This window comes from Nanorana parkeri, unplaced genomic scaffold (assembly GCF_000935625.1).
Source record: "Nanorana parkeri isolate BGI_ZX_2015 unplaced genomic scaffold, ASM93562v1 scaffold792, whole genome shotgun sequence".
NCBI classification, from domain to species: domain Eukaryota; kingdom Metazoa; phylum Chordata; class Amphibia; order Anura; family Dicroglossidae; genus Nanorana; species Nanorana parkeri.
In genome coordinates, this window is record NW_017307060.1 from 195,157 (window position 1) to 213,616 (window position 18,460).

The following is an 18,460-nucleotide window of genomic DNA, read 5'->3' on the forward strand; positions in this document are numbered from 1 at the left end:
GAGCTCCAGGTGGGGTCCTAATTTAGCTGGCTTAGAGGTGCCTGCCAGCTAAATTAGAACCCCACCTGGAGCTCCTCCCACTGGACCAGCGCTGACTGGCCACTGCGGGTTTTTTTTTCTTCTTACTTACCTTGCCGATCGTCGCGTCACTGCTGCTCCGGTGGGCGCAAGCTTCGGCGCTAGGCATTGGGGCATTTTGACAAGTACAAGTACTTGTCAAAATGCCCTGTATCGGGCCCGATTCCGATGCTAGCATCGGTATCAGGACATCCCTACTTCAAATGTATTTTTCTAAAATGCATGTAGTGTAAGTTCATGAATTTGACTTGGTAACGACCTTTATCGACCGGTTTACTGCTTCTTCTTTCACTGTCCAGTCATGTGGAAGGGGAGGGGACATGACTGGGACGTGTTACTAAACTGCAGCAGAGAAAAAACAGGTCTTCTGTCCTACCAGATAGGGCTGTGCTGTGGGGCAGAGCTGTGTAAACCTTAAAGCAGAACTCCAGGAATTTTTTATTAACTCTTGCAGTGGGACTACCCCCGCACTGCAAGAGTTAATTGCTTATTTGTGTCTAGGTTAAAAAAACCCTAAAGAATTACTTACCCAAAGTTTTGAGCCAGCTTTTCTTAGACCAGTCCCTGGAATGTCTCTCCCCCTCTTCTGCAGCAGTCTAAGATCCAGTAAATCACATGTGTCAAACTCAAGGCTCGGAGGCTGAATCCGGCCCACCAGGCCATTTCCTAGACTTCAGATCTAGGTATTAAGTTATTACTAAAACAAGTGATAATCGAATGCAGAGTCAATTATGGTAAAGATTAGATACATTTATATTGTCTTAGTCTTACCTGAGGGCAACCATAATATTGATGCGGCTCTATGCAGGGGTATCAAATTGAGTTTGACACCCCTGCATAGATGTGAGGATACTGAGGAACATTCCAATCTGCTGCTGCCGAGGAGAGAACAGGCTGGAGGAAGCGCTGTGACCGCTGGCTGGCTCAGAACTTTGGGTGAGTATATCCTACAAATAACCACTTAAGCCTTGCAGTGCAGGGGTAGCCCCATGGCAAGGGTTCATAAAAAGGGTTAATCCTGGAGTCCTGCTTTAAAACTAGAACAGAATTAAAAACCCTCCTGCATGCAAAAAAACCTGGAGTTCAGCTTTACTAGCAATTTAACCCAAATATAAATCCATAACCTTGCACTAAAATAATGGGCTTTGGTTAAATTAAAGAAAAGTTTAAAGGTTTTTAGTGATATCCATACTGTTACATGTGCAGTATGTTTATTGTGACCATTTTTTGGGGTGTAAACATAAAAAAATGTGGATGTTAGAAAAATGCCACACTAGCAGTAAAAATTCTATCATATGCACACAGACATGTATGAATGCTGATAAATATATGAAATAAATTAATATTGTTTTGTTTTATCTCAGGATAAAGTACTAAAATTGGCAGACAAACACTTAGTGGAAACTGAAGGCCATGGTGTACAAAGTGTGAGTTACCTGACCCGTGAAGTTGGTATTTACCTGGTCATTGAGGCAAGCAATGGTATTCTTTTGATCTGGGACAGAAAGACCACCATATTCATCAAGGTGTCACCTGCATACAAGGTATAAAGATTGTATCCAGCACTAGAAGTTGAACATTCTAACTTGCTGTCCAGATTATTCAGGAAAAAAATATCTACACTGATTGCATTGTGCTCAGTATTTGCAATTATTCCTTTGGTGTCTAAATTGGCCTGTAATACATTTATACCTGAAGACTTATCATAGCTTTCAGTACTCCCTTATTTCCTGACTCCAAAGAAGAAAGTACTGTTGACCCTATTCCTTAAAGCGATTCAAACCCTACCTGAATGACATTTACTTTCACTGTATATCATAAGCAATTGCTGTTTTTAAAATAAAATACTTGTTTTCACCTTTTTTAGCCTTTGCTGCATCTCAGTGCTGCTATTCTACTGCAGCCTCTTTTTAGTTCCTTCCTGCCTTCATGCACTCCAGCAATGGCTGCATGGCATTTCTAAGGGCAGGTTTCCTGACAGGGACAACAGTGGAACATGCCTATGCATTGTGCATGGGCATGGCTGATTGTAGTCTTCATTGAAAGAGTATGTTACAGGGTGACGATGTGGAAGAACAATTAGAAAAGCAACAAGGACTTTCATGCAAGAATCCCTGGGTATTATTTTAATGAGAGCTGCAGATTCAAAAATATTGAGATAATTTCTGAAATATACTAACATGTTAAAACGCACAGTATATGAAATTTGAGTGATTGGGTTGTGATGGAAATTTAGATTTCTGGGTTCCATTTTGTAAATGTATCTCTATTTTGTTATACAAATAGGAATTTGCCTTCCTTCAAAAAATGAGGCAAATGAGAGCACAAATCCTGGGAGTGTAAAAGTTGTAGGCACAACCAGTGTCTGTGTGTTACTGGTAAAAAGGACAAAAAATTATCAAAAAACTAAATATTAAAAGACAAAGAATTAGAAACTTACTTGAGGAGCCGAAAGTCCTGGTAAGGGGGGCCCCGGAGGGATTCTGGCAATGTGAGATATATACGGTGTATCCCGGGGGTGAAAGGATGAATGAAGGAAGGACCAATTTAAACTAAGTGCTGTGTGTGCCGAGGGACTAGTGGAGAGGCTGCCTCTAGTCTTGGTCGCAACCTCTCCCTTGGTCACAACCAAGACTAGAGGCAGCCTCTCCACTAGTCCCTCTGCCCACACAGCAGTTAGTTTAAATTGGTCTTTCCTTCATTCATCCTTTCACCCCCGGGATACACCGTATATATCTCGCATCGCCAGAACCCCTCCGCGGCCTCCCTTACCAGGACTTTCGGCTCCTCAAGTAAGTTTCTAATTCTTTGTCTTTTAATATTTCGTTTTGATTATTTTTTGTCCTTTTTACCCGTAACACACAGACACTGGTTGTGCCTACACCTTTTACACTCCCAGGATTTGCGCTCTCATTTGCCTCATTTTTATGTTCACAGGTTTCTCCCCCTGTTTTTAGAGCAGCAATCCCATCGGCCGTTTTCACACATACTCCACACTCCCAAGAGAGCGCTGTGTCTTTTTTCCGTTTGTTGATTTGCCTTCCTTCAACCTTTCACAAGTCATATGAGATGTTCTTATCAGAACTTGCAGCTTGCAGGGTGCACACCGAATGTTCTCACCATAGATCTAGATTAGATTGGTTCTGAGGCAAGCTTGACCCTTAGCTACACATAGGACTACAGGTCGGCTTGTTTGGAAACATGTATACAAGTAGTCCTCCCTTTTAATAAAGCAGAAATAGTCTCATAACTAATATCTGTGTAGTCTCAGTTTCTATTTCTCATATAATCGTATTCTACTGGTATGTTGTCTAGCTGACTAATAACAGGTTAATGTTTCTATAACATTGACATATTTGATAGCCCCCAAAATATCAGCAGTAACAGAACACATCTTTGCTCCACTCTTCCTCTTTTCAAACATTTATCATTTTGGCAGTACCAGGCTTCTAAACCTCGTGTAAGGGATGGAAAATAATGGCGATGATGGTATCAGTGACATTATCAATTGTTTTTTTGTATAAGGTTTTTTTATTTTCTGAATTTAGATTTGTAGTTATTCTCTTGCGTATGAAATGTAAAGAGCCATTAGTCTGGAATTAATTGAAATCTTTTTTTTTTGTTTTCTTATTTTGAATCCATTATATATAAATACATATCTTTTCACAGGGCAAATTGTGTGGTTTGTGCGGAAATTTTGATGATAATTCACAAAATGATTTTACAACCAGCCACATGTTACAAGTTAATGATGTGCTAGAGTTTGGAAATAGCTGGAAATTGGACCCTACTTGTCCTGATGCCACAGAGGTGATCAACCCTTGCAGTCAGAAACCACATCGCCATGCCTGGGCTGAGAAGCAGTGTGGAATAATCAAAAGTGATGTCTTTAAAGTCTGTCACAGCAAGGTATGTAGATGAGATTGGAGGACAGCAAAATTTTACTCCAGCCAAAACATTTTCTTAGTTTTGGATACAGTAGGGAATTGTAAGAACCTCTCCTGTTGTATTGATGCCGGAGGACTCTTCCCCTCACGTATTATCTTAGTGACAATGTTATCACTTGGACAGAAGGTGAGGGTAAATCTTAAACATGAAGCAGACAGACATAATATGTTCATGGGAGTTTTAGCATTCCCCTAGTCTACTGAAATAAAGAGTGTTTTTATGGGAACGTTATCCTCCTTGAAAATTTCTCCCTTAATTTCTGTCTTAGAGTCACTTTGTCACCAGAACAGGAAGTCTAATTAAAAGATAATAGGTTTGGAACATGTTTTAGGTTAAAGTAAGGATGTTAAACACTATACACATGAAAGTCACCTGACAATTTTTAATGTTGTGATAGGTGGATCCAATACCATTCTATGAGGCTTGCGTGAGAGATGCATGCTCCTGTGATAGTGGTGGAGACTGTGAGTGCTTCTGCACTGCAGTAGCTGCCTATGCTCAGGAGTGCACCAAATCCGATGCCTGTGTCTACTGGAGAACACCAGATATATGCCGTGAGTATAGTATTTTAGAGCTCAAATCTTAGCTATAGTCATATTTTGTTTTTAATTTTTGGTAGTGTGGGTTGGTGTTAAAACATCTATAAGGTTTTTTTTATTACTGTCTCTGTTCCCTTTATGGAAACTTCCACTCATTTCTTGACTGACCTAATAAATATACAGGAAGTGCGTGTAATCAGGAGGAACACAGACAGTAATATAAGCTTACGGAAGTTGTAACCTTTCCCCAATCCACTGTGAACAATGGCCATAAATGTTCTTTCTATGTGTGTTGAACAGATTCCCCTTACTTGGGGGTTGATTTATAATCCATGTGAACATTGAATAGCTATGCAAATGAGATTTGCAGTACATCCTGGCCAATAAATTGAGTCTAGGAAGCATAGGAATTTTTCATAAGTTTCCATAGAAATGTCCTATCCTCCTGGGCCCCATCTAGTGCTAATAATGAACAGTGAATCTCACTCGTATAGCTGTTCGCCATGCAAACCGGTTATTAATCACCCACTTACTGTCATCAGTAAGTGCTAATTTTTAAATATCTTATGTCTGTCTCCTGGGAGACCAGAGCATTAAGGGGTACAGGTATAGCCAAGAGAAAAATCACACATGGACTCGTATACACGCACACATCAGCTCATAAATGCATACACACAATAGGTTGGACTTGATGGACTTATGTCTTTATTCAACCACAAATACTATGTCTGTGAGCAGCTTGAAAAGTGTTATCTGATGAATAGTGAAGAAGGTAATTATTATTAATATTATAATTTATAGTTTATGTACTTTTACTTATTTATATTAAAATTTTTAGCCAAATTTAATTTAATGCAGAAATAATACTGTTAGTTATATGCCCAGTATTTTTGTTTACCTTAAATAACTTTTTTAGGCTGACAACTTCACTTGAGTAAAGCTGGTCCTCCCTCACCATCCACGTGCTAATGAACTCTGTCATCCTCTGTTTTCATTGCATACTTTATTTTAGACCCATTTATGTCATAACTGGGTCTTTGCTTCTCCATGCAATGCAGATAGATCACATCTGGTGGGAGCGACCAGCAGCAGGGTGCTGTACATGGCTTCCTAAAACATCAGGGCACCAGTCAGTGAAAGGATTAGACAAGATTCTAAATGGGACTCTGTGGCTTAACCCCCCCCCACCTAGAAAGAAGATTGTAAATGTTTACTTTATCCACACTGCTGGACAACCTTTCATTGATGAACAATCCTCCACTGAAATCTGGACAGGAACTGACACTTCCGGGAATGTCGATCTTTTGTGTTCCCACGCTGCACTCACTGCAGTGGTTCCTTTCACCAACCCCTATGTTGCTACTGTGTCCTGCATTGATGTGGGGAACGGTGGGAGGAACGGTGGGAGGAACCTCTGAGCTCAACGGGGGATACAGAAGAATATACAGCTACCTTTATCATTGTCTGTAAGTTTAGACTCTAAAGTCTGCATTGATGTTTGGTATTATTAAACCACATACATAATCCAAATTACTGACATTAGAAAACACCGAACTGTATACCACAATTGTGCTTCAGCCAAATAATTACATTTTTTTTCCCTCTAGCCATATTTTGTGACTACTATAATCCTAAAGATAAATGTGAGTGGCATTATCACCCATGTGGCAATGACAACATAACGACATGTCGCTCCATCAACAATGTCTATACTAACGTCACCATCACTTTTCTGGAAGGTGAGTCTCCCAGAACTATTATATGCTATTCTGAATCTTATAACACAATTACTAAGGCTTTGTTATAACACATTAATGCTGAACTCCATACAGATGTAAAATACACACATAAATATGGCTTTGTATTTATCAATGTATTGTTACCTCTATTTTGAAATTCAAGCAGTGTAAGTACCTAAAGCTGAATTAGTATTCGTCTCTTAAGTCGCTGTGCACCAAGAGCTCAGATTTAGAGATAGATAAACAGAACAAGATAATCAATTGTGCTGCAGTGCTAACAGGTAGCATGCTAAGGAGGAAAGAAACTGTCAGGAGGCAGAGCGGGGCGCTGTGAGCCACAATGTCACAGGAGGCTGAGCTCTCCTCCCGCACCGTCCCACTCAGCCTCCTGTGACATATCAGGATGGAGAGCAGTGTGGTGGCAGAGACAACTGTCAGGTGTCACATGAGGCCGAGCTCGCAGTGTGGGGGAGGAGTCAGCTGTCAAAGTAGAACCTGCTCTCTTCACGCAACACCCGCTCAGGCTCCTGTGACAGGATGGAGAGCAGGTACAAGAAGTCAGCTATCAGTGTTTGCTGACTACTTGTAAATAATTGAGGATGTGGTATGTTTACTGTATTCCCAATTATGAAGGAGCATGAAGTGCTCTACATCACTTCCCGTTCATTCATGATTGTGCACATAAAAAAAATACTATATCCACAAGTTATGCATTTACAGGAACACTCAGTATAGAGGATTCCTGTTCATTCATAACAGGGGCTGCAGAAAAAGAGATTGAGGACTCTATTCAAAAAAAATATTTTCCCAGTTTCGGCCTGCCATTTTTTGTATTTTCGGTTTCAAAATGTTATTTCAGTGCACCGCTAATATCCCTTTACTTCCTGGAACTCTGGCACATGTGACTAGGACATGTGACCATACATGTCATCTCAGGAGAGGAAAGTGCCTTTCCTTGAGATTTCATGAGATTTCAGCAATGTTCTACTGATGTAGCCTTCCCAGGATGTAACTCTTGGGCACATTACATTACTAATGCCCAAGGGGACCAGGAAGAGGAAAAACAATTGTTGTAAGTAAAAGAAATATATAGCTAATGCAAGCTATTGCTGGCCTCTCCTTGTGAAAAATACTAGTTTCCTGACTGTTATGGTGACTCAATGGCTTTAATACTTTCTAGGTCACGGCCTCCAAACAAGTATGCAGATTAGGAGTTCTGATTTTAGTTCTTCCAGGTCTGTGTTTAAACTATGAAAGTCTAAGATCCGGGCATTTATTTAAATTGTCATATGCAGTATATATATTTTTTCTTGGAGTGTTGTAAACTGAAACCACATATATAATGTATGTCAATGGGAAGTGAGGGAGTTGGGTTCCAGGCCTCTCTCAAAACAAGGAATGGTTCTAAATAGAAACTGGTGTAAACTGAAACTCAGTAAATAATGTCAGTGGAAAGTACGGAAGCTAGGTTCCAAGCCTCTCTCAAAATTGACATAACTAACATAATACATGTACATTTTATTTAAAGCTCCTTGTGGGAGCTCATTCAGCAGCTTTAAAAATAATGTACCTGTATTTTTTTACTTATGTCAATTTTGAGAAAGGTCTGGAACATAACACCCTCGCTTCCCATTGACTTACATTATATACTGGGTTTTAATTTAAACTGGTTTCTATTTACAACCATTCCCTTGGGAACCTAACCCCAGCAGATAGATATCTCTCTCTCTCTATCTATCTGTATATATAGATAGAGAGAGAGATATCTATCTATCTATCTATCTATCTAGATCTATCTAGATCTATCTATATATATATATATATATTGGTTAAAGGTAAGGAAATTGTTAGCAACATGTACCATTGCGACATTGTACCTTAATTCAACCTCACTTACTAACTAGGTAACTTTATTCTTATGCCTTAGGTATGCCTATGTATGTTTCCCTTAAATGGAATATGTGTTCTGTACCACACACTATTGAATCACTATCTATAGGGTTACATATGTTTAAAGTGACCTCTGCATCAGTTTTTGCTAGGGACCTGTAATATGAAAATAGGAGTAATAAAGAGATTACAACAGCCTCTGTGCACAGATATTGTTGGATGGGAGAGAAATGCCATGGGTCACTTTTAATTTTATTTGGTGTGGATATTTTCTGAGAATTAAACAGCATGGTGCTAATAACTCACAACATAATTTTGCATTTTGTTAGGCTGCTACCCAACTTGCCCTAAAGACAAACCTATTTTTGATGAGTCAAAGAGGATTTGCGTGCCCCCAGAGCTATGTGGTTGTTACATTAATAACACCCACTATGAAAATGGGGAGGAAGTGCCCAGCACTGAGAGCTGTCACACTTGGTAAGACATATTATCTACTGTGGAAGAAAAGTATACAGGTGAAACTCGAATAATTAGAATACCGTGCAAAGTTCATTTATTTCAGTAATGCAACTTAAAAGGTGAAACTAATATATGAGATAGACTCATTACATGCAAAGCAAGATAGTTCAAGCCGTGATTTGTCATAATTGTGATGATTATGGCTTACAGCTCATGAAAACCCCAAGAACCCCAAATCCACAATCTCAAAAAAGTAGAATATTACATGCAATCAATAAAACAAGGATTGTACATAGAACAATATCGGACCTGTGAAAAGTACAAGCATGCATATGTACTCAGTACTTGGTTTGAGCCCCTTTTGCACCAATTACTGCCATTACTTTTGCACAATATTCTAATTATTCGAGTTTCACCTGTACATAATCTGTTTATAGTTAACTGTAGATGGAACAATGAGTATATGAGTATGCATTTTAACAATAATCAATATCTTTGTCAGTACTGTACAGGGAAATAATGATTTCCCCCAGATAAGCTGGTGTTAAGGATATCTTCCTTCCCAAACATCCTCCACAGTCAAAAACATGTGTACTGATCCAGACATGCAAGTTTGAGTAAAGAGTTTCAGACAAAAGATCTCCTGCGGAAATAATTATATAATTTTCTGAAAAAATTGACAACAACGGTGTTCATCTTTTACCCTAAGGATAGTTGGTCATGAGCAACTGAGGTTTATTTAATGTGAGATTCCCTAAACACAGGTATCGCTGTCTGATTCAGCTTAAATGCGTGTGCCAGGCAACACTTATTTCATGTGTATGGTTATCTTTAGAGGATCTTTTTTAATCTAACATGATAAAAAAATAGCTTTCAAGGAAGATGTGAACTGCAAATGTCTCTTGTAACTGTCCAGCCTCTGGAGACAATACATTTTTTTTTTAAACTAACAACTTATTTAATTTTAGATAGTTCATAGAAGGGGTAAAAATTCTGCCAAGTTATTTTTTTGTTCCATTGGGAAATGTCCATTCTCTTCCTGTCCCAGAGACACAATAGTATGTTAGAAGAAATCATCCACAGTGAAGAGAGTTCCCCTCTTAGACATTTGGGTCAGCAACACATGGCCACCAGCACAAATAAAGGCATGAATCTGCCCAATTGGGACACACAGACAATAGAATGTGATAGTAGGTTTAACGCTTTAAAGGAGAACTATGGGGTCAGTGTTTTTCCCCATAGTTCTCCTTAGGGTAATGGGAGGACACAAACTAGTGTCCTCCCATTACCCTAAGCTCAGTAAACCGTGAGCTACAGCTCGCAGTATACCGAGACGCCGCAGCCGGAGCGGATCCCGGCGTAGAGTGGAAATCACTCATCTCATAGATCTCCTTTAAGATTTAGATGGCTAACCAAGGCCTTCTATATATAGAGATGCATAGAGAACCTATTAGATTGTAAAATTCCCCAGTATCTACCAAAACTGAAATATCAGTTGTAGGTAGACTGATTCTTTAAAATGTATCTCTAGAGTAGGTGTCCCTAAATGGCGGACTGCGGTCCGGACATGGACTAAGTGGCGGTTCGGTCCGGGATTGCCAACCTAAGCTATGTTATGAATGAATGACAGTGGATGTGCTGGCCTTTGAGGCCATTGTATCCACTGCCAGCCATAATCCAGCACAGGCTCCCCCTTCTCTTTAGTCATTCATTGCTAGGGCTGCTGGCACCCTGACAACCAATGACGCCATTTCACCTACTCTGCAGTCATTGGTTGCTAGGGCCGCCAGCAGTCCTAGCAAGCAGTGGCGTCAAATGTGTTCCCTGCTCGGGACATTGCAAGAGGACAGAAGATTGTCATCTTCCTTCCTGTTCTGCATCCTGCTCTGCCTCCCTGCTCCCACCCTTGACCTACTACTAGTAAAATAAGATATGTAGAAACACTAATATAAAGAGGCACTCTAAAGGGGACACCCAATGTAAGGGGGCACTCTGATGGGAGCAACTAATAAATTAGTTTTCCCCCATACGGATGCCCCCTTACACTGGTTGTCCCCATCAGAGTGCCCCTTACAATGGTGACAACCAATTTTAGAGGACACTCTGATGGGGACAACTTTTGTAAGGGGGCACCCTGCAGGCTGTAGTCCTCAAAAAAAGGGGAAACTTTTAAATACAATTTGATGGACACAGTCCGATTTCAAAGTTACTTGTCAATACACATATCAAATGTGCACTGAAGTAGAAAGTTGATTAAAAAACAAAATTATTATTTGTTATTATTATTATGTTCCTTTGTTAAAAACATAGCATCGAAAGGAGGCAGTTATAGTGTTCGCTCTTTGTATACAGTCTATAATTAGTGGAACGACTGCTTGCCAGGGGTTCAGTTAGGACTTGTTCACAACACATCAGCTATACTGCATTGTTCTGCACAGAAAACACAGGCTTAATTCCAGGTCACATAGAAAACAATTTGTCTGCTATGTACCCTGTTCTTACCATAACAACATGTTGAGGTGGGCTGCATAAAAATGCAGACACACCATGCACTGCACCTCACTGCAGTTACCCCATGGCACTGAATGGGAGCTCCGTTACAATAAAGTAAAAAAAAATGAAAACAGTGGCTTGCGTTGTAACAACAGAAAGCACCACCCCTGACCACCCTTACACAAAGGTGTGGCTTGGTTTGAACGAGTCCTTAAAAGTATAAATACTATAGCTGCAAATGTAATAACAATTACATTTTTCTTGTTTTCTTGTTTAGTGTATGTTCTCCAGAAGCAAAGGTTGAGTGTGTCTACAACCAGTCAGGTACATTCAGCAAATATGTTTATAGAATTAACAATATTTGTATATATATATATAGGATGTCAAAGACAGAAAGGCTGTTATTTTGTTACAAAATTCTGTCTTGCCAGTTAAAAAAAAAAAGACGCAATAGTAAATTGAATCATCCTCTTCACACTTTCTGCTAGATAAGCAGAGTTGATTTACTAAAGGAGTAGAGGCTGTTCACTTAATAACGTGAATGTTCATATCGAAAAGTGTATGTTCACTTATTTTAGAAAATAAGGTGAAGTGATGTTGATGCTGGATACCTAATCATATGCAAAGGAAATAGAAAAACAAGATGCTTGCTTGTACATGATTGGATATTTGTAGTGAACACTCAATGTGAATAAAAAAAAGTGGAAGTGAACATTTACTTTCCAAAGTGAACATGTTGTATGACTTCAGTAAATCAACCCCACTGACTAAGGAGTTTGCCACCTTCTCTTTACAGGACAGTATTGTGGTGTGTTATGTGTGTGGGCATCTCAATGTTTACATTCAGACTGGTATTTGAATATGATTTCCATACATATTGTAAGGAACATTAGTACTAAACTATAACTAACTAATAATCATTACACATAATTTCTACTGCAACTATTAAAAAGAGTTGAAATAAATGTAGGTTTCATAGTATTGTGGATAAAACTGTCCTTTGTAGACTACATAAAAGTCAGGGAGGGATAGAAACCTGTTATTAACCATTTGATGTTATCAAGTATTTTCTGGATTTACATGTGTTACAAGGCATATTCACATTGTTTAGTTATATGCTTGTAAATAAAAGAAATGACTTTGTTGTCTGTTGGTTACAGCTTGTTTCTGTATCATCGATGGCGTAAGACATGAAGAAGGTGAAATCATATCCACAGTAGATCCGTCATCCGGAGTTTGTATTGTAATAAAATGTGTGAATGGCACAGAGCATCAAGAGTTGGAAGTCTGTAGCACTTCAGCACCCTCCACTACATCCATTACTATCACAAGCACAACAGGTAATAACTCTAACATAGTTCAACCTGTTCTTAGCATTAACCTTTTTCAAGAAGTTAATAAACTTTAAAAGCTATCACATGTTGCATTAGTAACTTGGCATTTGGCATGCTTTGCTAGACATGTGGAAATGTACTGTATAATATATTTTCTAATGCAAAATTAAATCAGAGTTGCTTTATGTGGAAATTAAATTTGTCTATTCAATGAACAGTTTGCAGTGCACATACTATTCATTTTTAATTTATGTGAGTTTGAGGCACGTAATTGCTAATAATAATAAATCTTCATAATACTGTTTCTTTTCTTTTAGTCACCACCACATCTCCAATGACAACAACAAGCAGTCCACCTTCAACAAGTAAGTTATGGGTATTATGATTTATATAGACATGTAAAGGCTCACATTTTGGATCCGAAATTCGATTTGGTTCATTATTCGGAATGCGGATTGATTAAAAATTATAGTTTTCGGTTCAAATTGATCCAAATGTTTTGTTTTTTCTGTTCGGATCGATCCAAATTTTTTATGTTTCGTTCAAAACAATTCAGATTGAGTTCTTTAATTAAAAATTACCTTAATTAATATTTTGGGAGGGGGGAGTTGCTCATTTTAGTTCTATACTAGTCCTCTTATTCCTTACTGGTCCCCTTAGTCCATAATGGTCCCCTTAGTCCATAATGGTCCCCTTAGTCCATAATGGTCCCCTTAGTCCATAATGGTCCCCTTAGTCCATAATGGTCCCCTTAGTCCATAATGGTCATGTTAGTCTGTACTGTTCCTCTTAATCTCTACTGGTCATTTTAGTCCATACTGGTCATTAGAATTAAATATTTGGAAATTCAAAAAAAGGTCAGAAAGAAAAAATCTGTTTGAATTCAGATGCATTATAATTCGGAAATTCAAATGTATCTGAAATTCGTCTGAATTTCAATTTAGAATTAAACAAAACTTACATGTCTAATGATTAGTTTTTCCTGAATATTGTCATACCTGTTATAGGGGAACATGGTGGAGTGCAGTATGCAGGGTTATTAATGCCTTAACCACCATACAGGTGAAACTCGAATAATTAGAATATCGTGCAAAGTTCATTTATTTCACTAATGCAACTTAAAAGGTGAAACTAATATAGGAGATAGACTCATTACATGCAAAGCAAGATAGGTCAAGCTGTGATTTGTCATCATTGTGATGATTATGGCTTACAGCTCATGAAAACCCCAAATCCACAACCTCAAAAAAGTAGAATATTACATGCAATCAATAAAACAAGGATTGTACATAGAACAATATCGGACCTCTGAAAAGTACAAGCATGCATATGTACTCAGTACTTGGTTTGGCCCCCTTTGGCAGCAAGAGTTGGAAGTCTGTAGCACTTCAGCACCCTCCACTACATCCATTACTATCACAAGCACAACAGGTAATAACTCTAACATAGTTCAACCTGTTCTTAGCATTAACCTTTTTCAAGAAGTTAATAAACTTTAAAAGCTATCACATGTTGCATTAGTAACTTGGCATTTGGCATGCTTTGCTAGACATGTGGAAATGTACTGTATAATATATTTTCTAATGCAAAATTAAATCAGAGTTGCTTTATGTGGAAATTAAATTTGTCTATTCAATGAACAGATTGCAGTGCACATACTATTCATTTTTAATTTATGTGAGTTTGAGGCACGTAATTGCTAATAATAATAAATCTTCATAATACTGTTTCTTTTCTTTTAGTCACCACCACATCTCCAATGACAACAACAAGCAGTCCACCTTCAACAAGTAAGTTATGGGTATTATGATTTATATAGACATGTAAAGGCTCACATTTTGGATCCGAAATTCGATTTGGTTCATTATTCGGAATGCGGATTGATTAAAAATTATAGTTTTCGGTTCAAATTGATCCAAATGTTTTGTTTTTTCTGTTCGGATCGATCCAAATTTTTTATGTTTCGTTCAAAACAATTCAGATTGAGTTCTTTAATTAAAAATTACCTTAATTAATATTTTGGGAGGGGGGAGTTGCTCATTTTAGTTCTATACTAGTCCTCTTATTCCTTACTGGTCCCCTTAGTCCATAATGGTCCCCTTAGTCCATAATGGTCCCCTTAGTCCATAATGGTCCCCTTAGTCCATAATGGTCCCCTTAGTCCATAATGGTCCCCTTAGTCCATAATGGTCATGTTAGTCTGTACTGTTCCTCTTAATCTCTACTGGTCATTTTAGTCCATACTGGTCATTAGAATTAAATATTTGGAAATTCAAAAAAAGGTCAGAAAGAAAAAATCTGTTTGAATTCAGATGCATTATAATTCGGAAATTCAAATGTATCTGAAATTCGTCTGAATTTCAATTTAGAATTAAACAAAACTTACATGTCAATGTTAGTCTGTACTGTTCCTCTTAATCTCTACTGGTCATTTTAGTCCATACTGGTCATTAGAATTAAATATTTGGAAATTCAAAAAAAGGTCAGAAAGAAAAAATCTGTTTGAATTCAGATGCATTATAATTCGGAAATTCAAATGTATCTGAAATTCGTCTGAATTTCAATTTAGAATTAAACAAAACTTACATGTCTAATGATTAGTTTTTCCTGAATATTGTCATACCTGTTATAGGGGAACATGGTGGAGTGCAGTATGCAGGGTTATTAATGCCTTAACCACCATACAGGTGAAACTCGAATAATTAGAATATCGTGCAAAGTTCATTTATTTCACTAATGCAACTTAAAAGGTGAAACTAATATAGGAGATAGACTCATTACATGCAAAGCAAGATAGGTCAAGCTGTGATTTGTCATCATTGTGATGATTATGGCTTACAGCTCATGAAAACCCCAAATCCACAACCTCAAAAAAGTAGAATATTACATGCAATCAATAAAACAAGGATTGTACATAGAACAATATCGGACCTCTGAAAAGTACAAGCATGCATATGTACTCAGTACTTGGTTGGGCCCCTTTTGTAGCAATTACTGCAATTACTTTTGCACGATATTCTAATTATTCGAGTTTCACCTGTATATAACCGAGTAGCTGTTGATCGCATAGACAAAACACTTAACGGTGGTGGCCTCAAGCTTAAAGTGACTCTGTCTGGTTTGATTGCCCCTTATATGTACAAATAATAGGACATTTTAATGGGCCAATTAGAATGCACAGGGCAGGAGGGAAGAAACATGCTCCCACACTATGGGGAAGTGTCACAACTTTGCCTGTTCAGAATAGCTCAATATTCAGGTGGCAATGAAAGCAGCTGCAGGTATGTGCAATCACCTCTAGTTCCCCAAACTTTATAACTGCTAACAGCAGTTTTGTAAATTAAGTTTTTAATCTGAAAGAGCCACTTAAAAGTGTTAAAAATGAACAATCTAAAAGTGTTATCTCACTCATGAACCATTGAATAAAAAGTGAATATGCTTGTTTCCAGCTGATACACTGATTTCTGCATGATTGAGCCAGAACAAGAATGCAGAAAAAAATTTTTTTTGAGAAAAATACCATTCTGCATACTTGTTCAATATTAGGGACTCAAAGCATATAAGTAAGAAGTGAGTGTGACAGCTAGCTACTGACATTTGTAGAAGGAGAGTTTATCAGTTCCATGTTTCTATCATGATAGGTTTTATTTAACCATCCCCTTAACTTAACCAAAAAAATAGAACCTTAACTCTTAAAACCACCTACCCTGTGTCTTAAGATTTAATACTTAATCCCCAACTTTATATGACTCAAACATTTATCACCTTGACCCTATAACTGAGGGGGTTATTCACTCAGCTGCCGAAGGCAGCTGAGTGAATAACCAAGCTGAAGTGAAGTGAGCTGAACGCTGTTTGGCTATTCACTTCAGCATTATACGGTTGATTTCAGACGTACATCGGCTAAAATCAACCATACATGTCTGAATGTTCGGCTGAGCTGAAGTGCAGAAGAAGTTCGACTCAGCCGATCCAACATCTGGATCAGCTGAGCCGAAGCTCCAGCATCTAACTCACTATATATATAACCCCAGCAAAGTTTATGCAATTTATTACATACGCCAAATAACATGGATACACTTTTTCAGAAACTGATATCAAGTACATATATACCAAAGCATTAGACTATATGACACCAAACACATTTTGTAAATGAATAGTGTATATCCTGTAAATTACCTATATGTATTGTTTTGCACAGGTTGTATCTATGAAAAAGTATGCTGGTGGACCCAGTGGTATGATGTGAGCAAGCCAGGGGAAGGTTTGGACAGTGGTGATTATGAAACTTATGATGAGATAAGAAAACATCATACATTCTGCAGTGTGCCTGAGCAAATTCAGTGCAGAGCAGTTAATGCCCCAGATGTCAGCTTGGAGGATTTGAAACAGACTATTCACTGCAATGTGTCATATGGGCTCATCTGTCTGAACAGTGACCAGAAGCCAAATGAAAACCTCTGGCAGAGGTGCTTTAACTATGAGGTCCGAATGGACTGCTGTGACATTGTATGTGTCCATTCCACAACTATAACTACTACTGCAACCAGTACCACAATGCCGACTACTACAACTCCTACTACAACTCCAACCACTGCCACTCCAACAACCACAACTCCAACAACCACCCCTCCTACTACAACAACACCCACTACCACTACTCCTACAACCACAACGCCTACTACCACCTCTCCTACCACCACAACTATTACCTCTACTCCTACAACTATAATTCCTACTACAACGTCTGAAACAACAACTATATCTTCAGGTGAGTGAATATTGCGGTTAAGTGGTATCATTAACTTTAAAACAAAATTAGTCAAAGAGCAATTGTGATCTGTTTTTGAAGCTGTTTTTGAAAAAGATTCAAAAAGTTATATATTTTATCTCCTTTAGTATTTCTGTAGATGTATTGGTTTCTTTACAATAACATATGTATAGTTAACAGTAGCTGAATTATTAGTTTACTCTCTTAAAATTTTAGTTCATAATGTAAACAGATGCAATTTGCTTACTTAAGTCACCTAGAATTAGTAATCTCATGTAAAAACCTTTAATTCGATCAGTTAAGCAGGATCTATGAAATCATTATATAGACATGAATATTCTGTATACTTCTGCAACAAAACAAGATAACGCACCAGAACTCTAGAGATGTACCTGTATATTCGCACCCATGAAAGGCCTGAGTACATTACATTTAAAAAAAAACAGAGCTTACAACTGATTGGTTGCTATGTACAATATCTCGGTTTCTACATAAGCCCTTTTTATAAATATTTAAGATTGGTTTATTGGTTTCTGCATTTTAAGTATAGTAGGACAAAGGTCCCACTGTTGTTTACAAGAGACCTGTGAAAGGTGATCCTGTTTAACCCCTTCGTGAAGGGAGACGTACACTGTACATCCCGCCACGAAGTGCCTAAATGACTGGCCAAGTGTACGTGACCAGTTATTTGTGGCTCTGTAATGCTGGTAACCACTGAGCGGTTACCATTAATTAATGAATGCCTCAGTATTGAGGCATTCCTTAATGAAATAGTTAGGCTTTTGTAAAATGAAAGAATGAAGCTGTTACATACAAATACTGGATCGCTAAAAAGCGCTCCGGTATTTGACAGCTGAAGATAGCAGAGAGGTAGCAGAGCGAGTCACCTCTTTGCTATTCGTTTTGACAGCTCCATAGACTGGCCCGATGTTTATGAAGCTGTGTGATACATTTCAGGGACAATGTTACAATGTATCTCTGTGCCTGAAATGTTTCACTTCTGATTGTCTGAGCACGATCAGAAACCTTTAGTGAGATCTGATTCTGGATCAGTCTCTAAGGTTATTATTAGCTGTTCCTAAGTTTGGAGCAGCCTAATAATTATCAAAAGTTAAAAAAGTTAATGTATCAAGCAGTCATAGTGACTGCTTGCTATAAACTAAAAAAAAAAAGTGTAAAAAAAAAAAAAAATTATAAATATATTTATTT

The 18,460-nt window shown here is 38.0% G+C and overlaps 1 protein-coding gene across 1 annotated transcript in view; it reads left to right on the forward strand.

The window, feature by feature from the left end:
- Nucleotides 1-18,460, forward strand: part of LOC108793933 (mucin-2-like) — a 147,204-nt gene that overhangs the window by 54,085 nt on the left and 74,659 nt on the right. The window contains exons 23-32 of the mRNA XM_018564895.1: nt 1,443-1,622; nt 3,748-3,987; nt 4,424-4,580; nt 6,173-6,304; nt 8,524-8,671; nt 9,122-9,154; nt 12,335-12,486; nt 12,798-12,845; nt 14,223-14,270; nt 16,682-17,251. Of these exons, the coding sequence (XP_018420397.1) occupies nt 1,443-1,622; nt 3,748-3,987; nt 4,424-4,580; nt 6,173-6,304; nt 8,524-8,671; nt 9,122-9,154; nt 12,335-12,486; nt 12,798-12,845; nt 14,223-14,270; nt 16,682-17,251 (1,708 nt within the window). The remainder of the gene's footprint in view (nt 1-1,442; nt 1,623-3,747; nt 3,988-4,423; nt 4,581-6,172; nt 6,305-8,523; nt 8,672-9,121; nt 9,155-12,334; nt 12,487-12,797; nt 12,846-14,222; nt 14,271-16,681; nt 17,252-18,460) is intronic.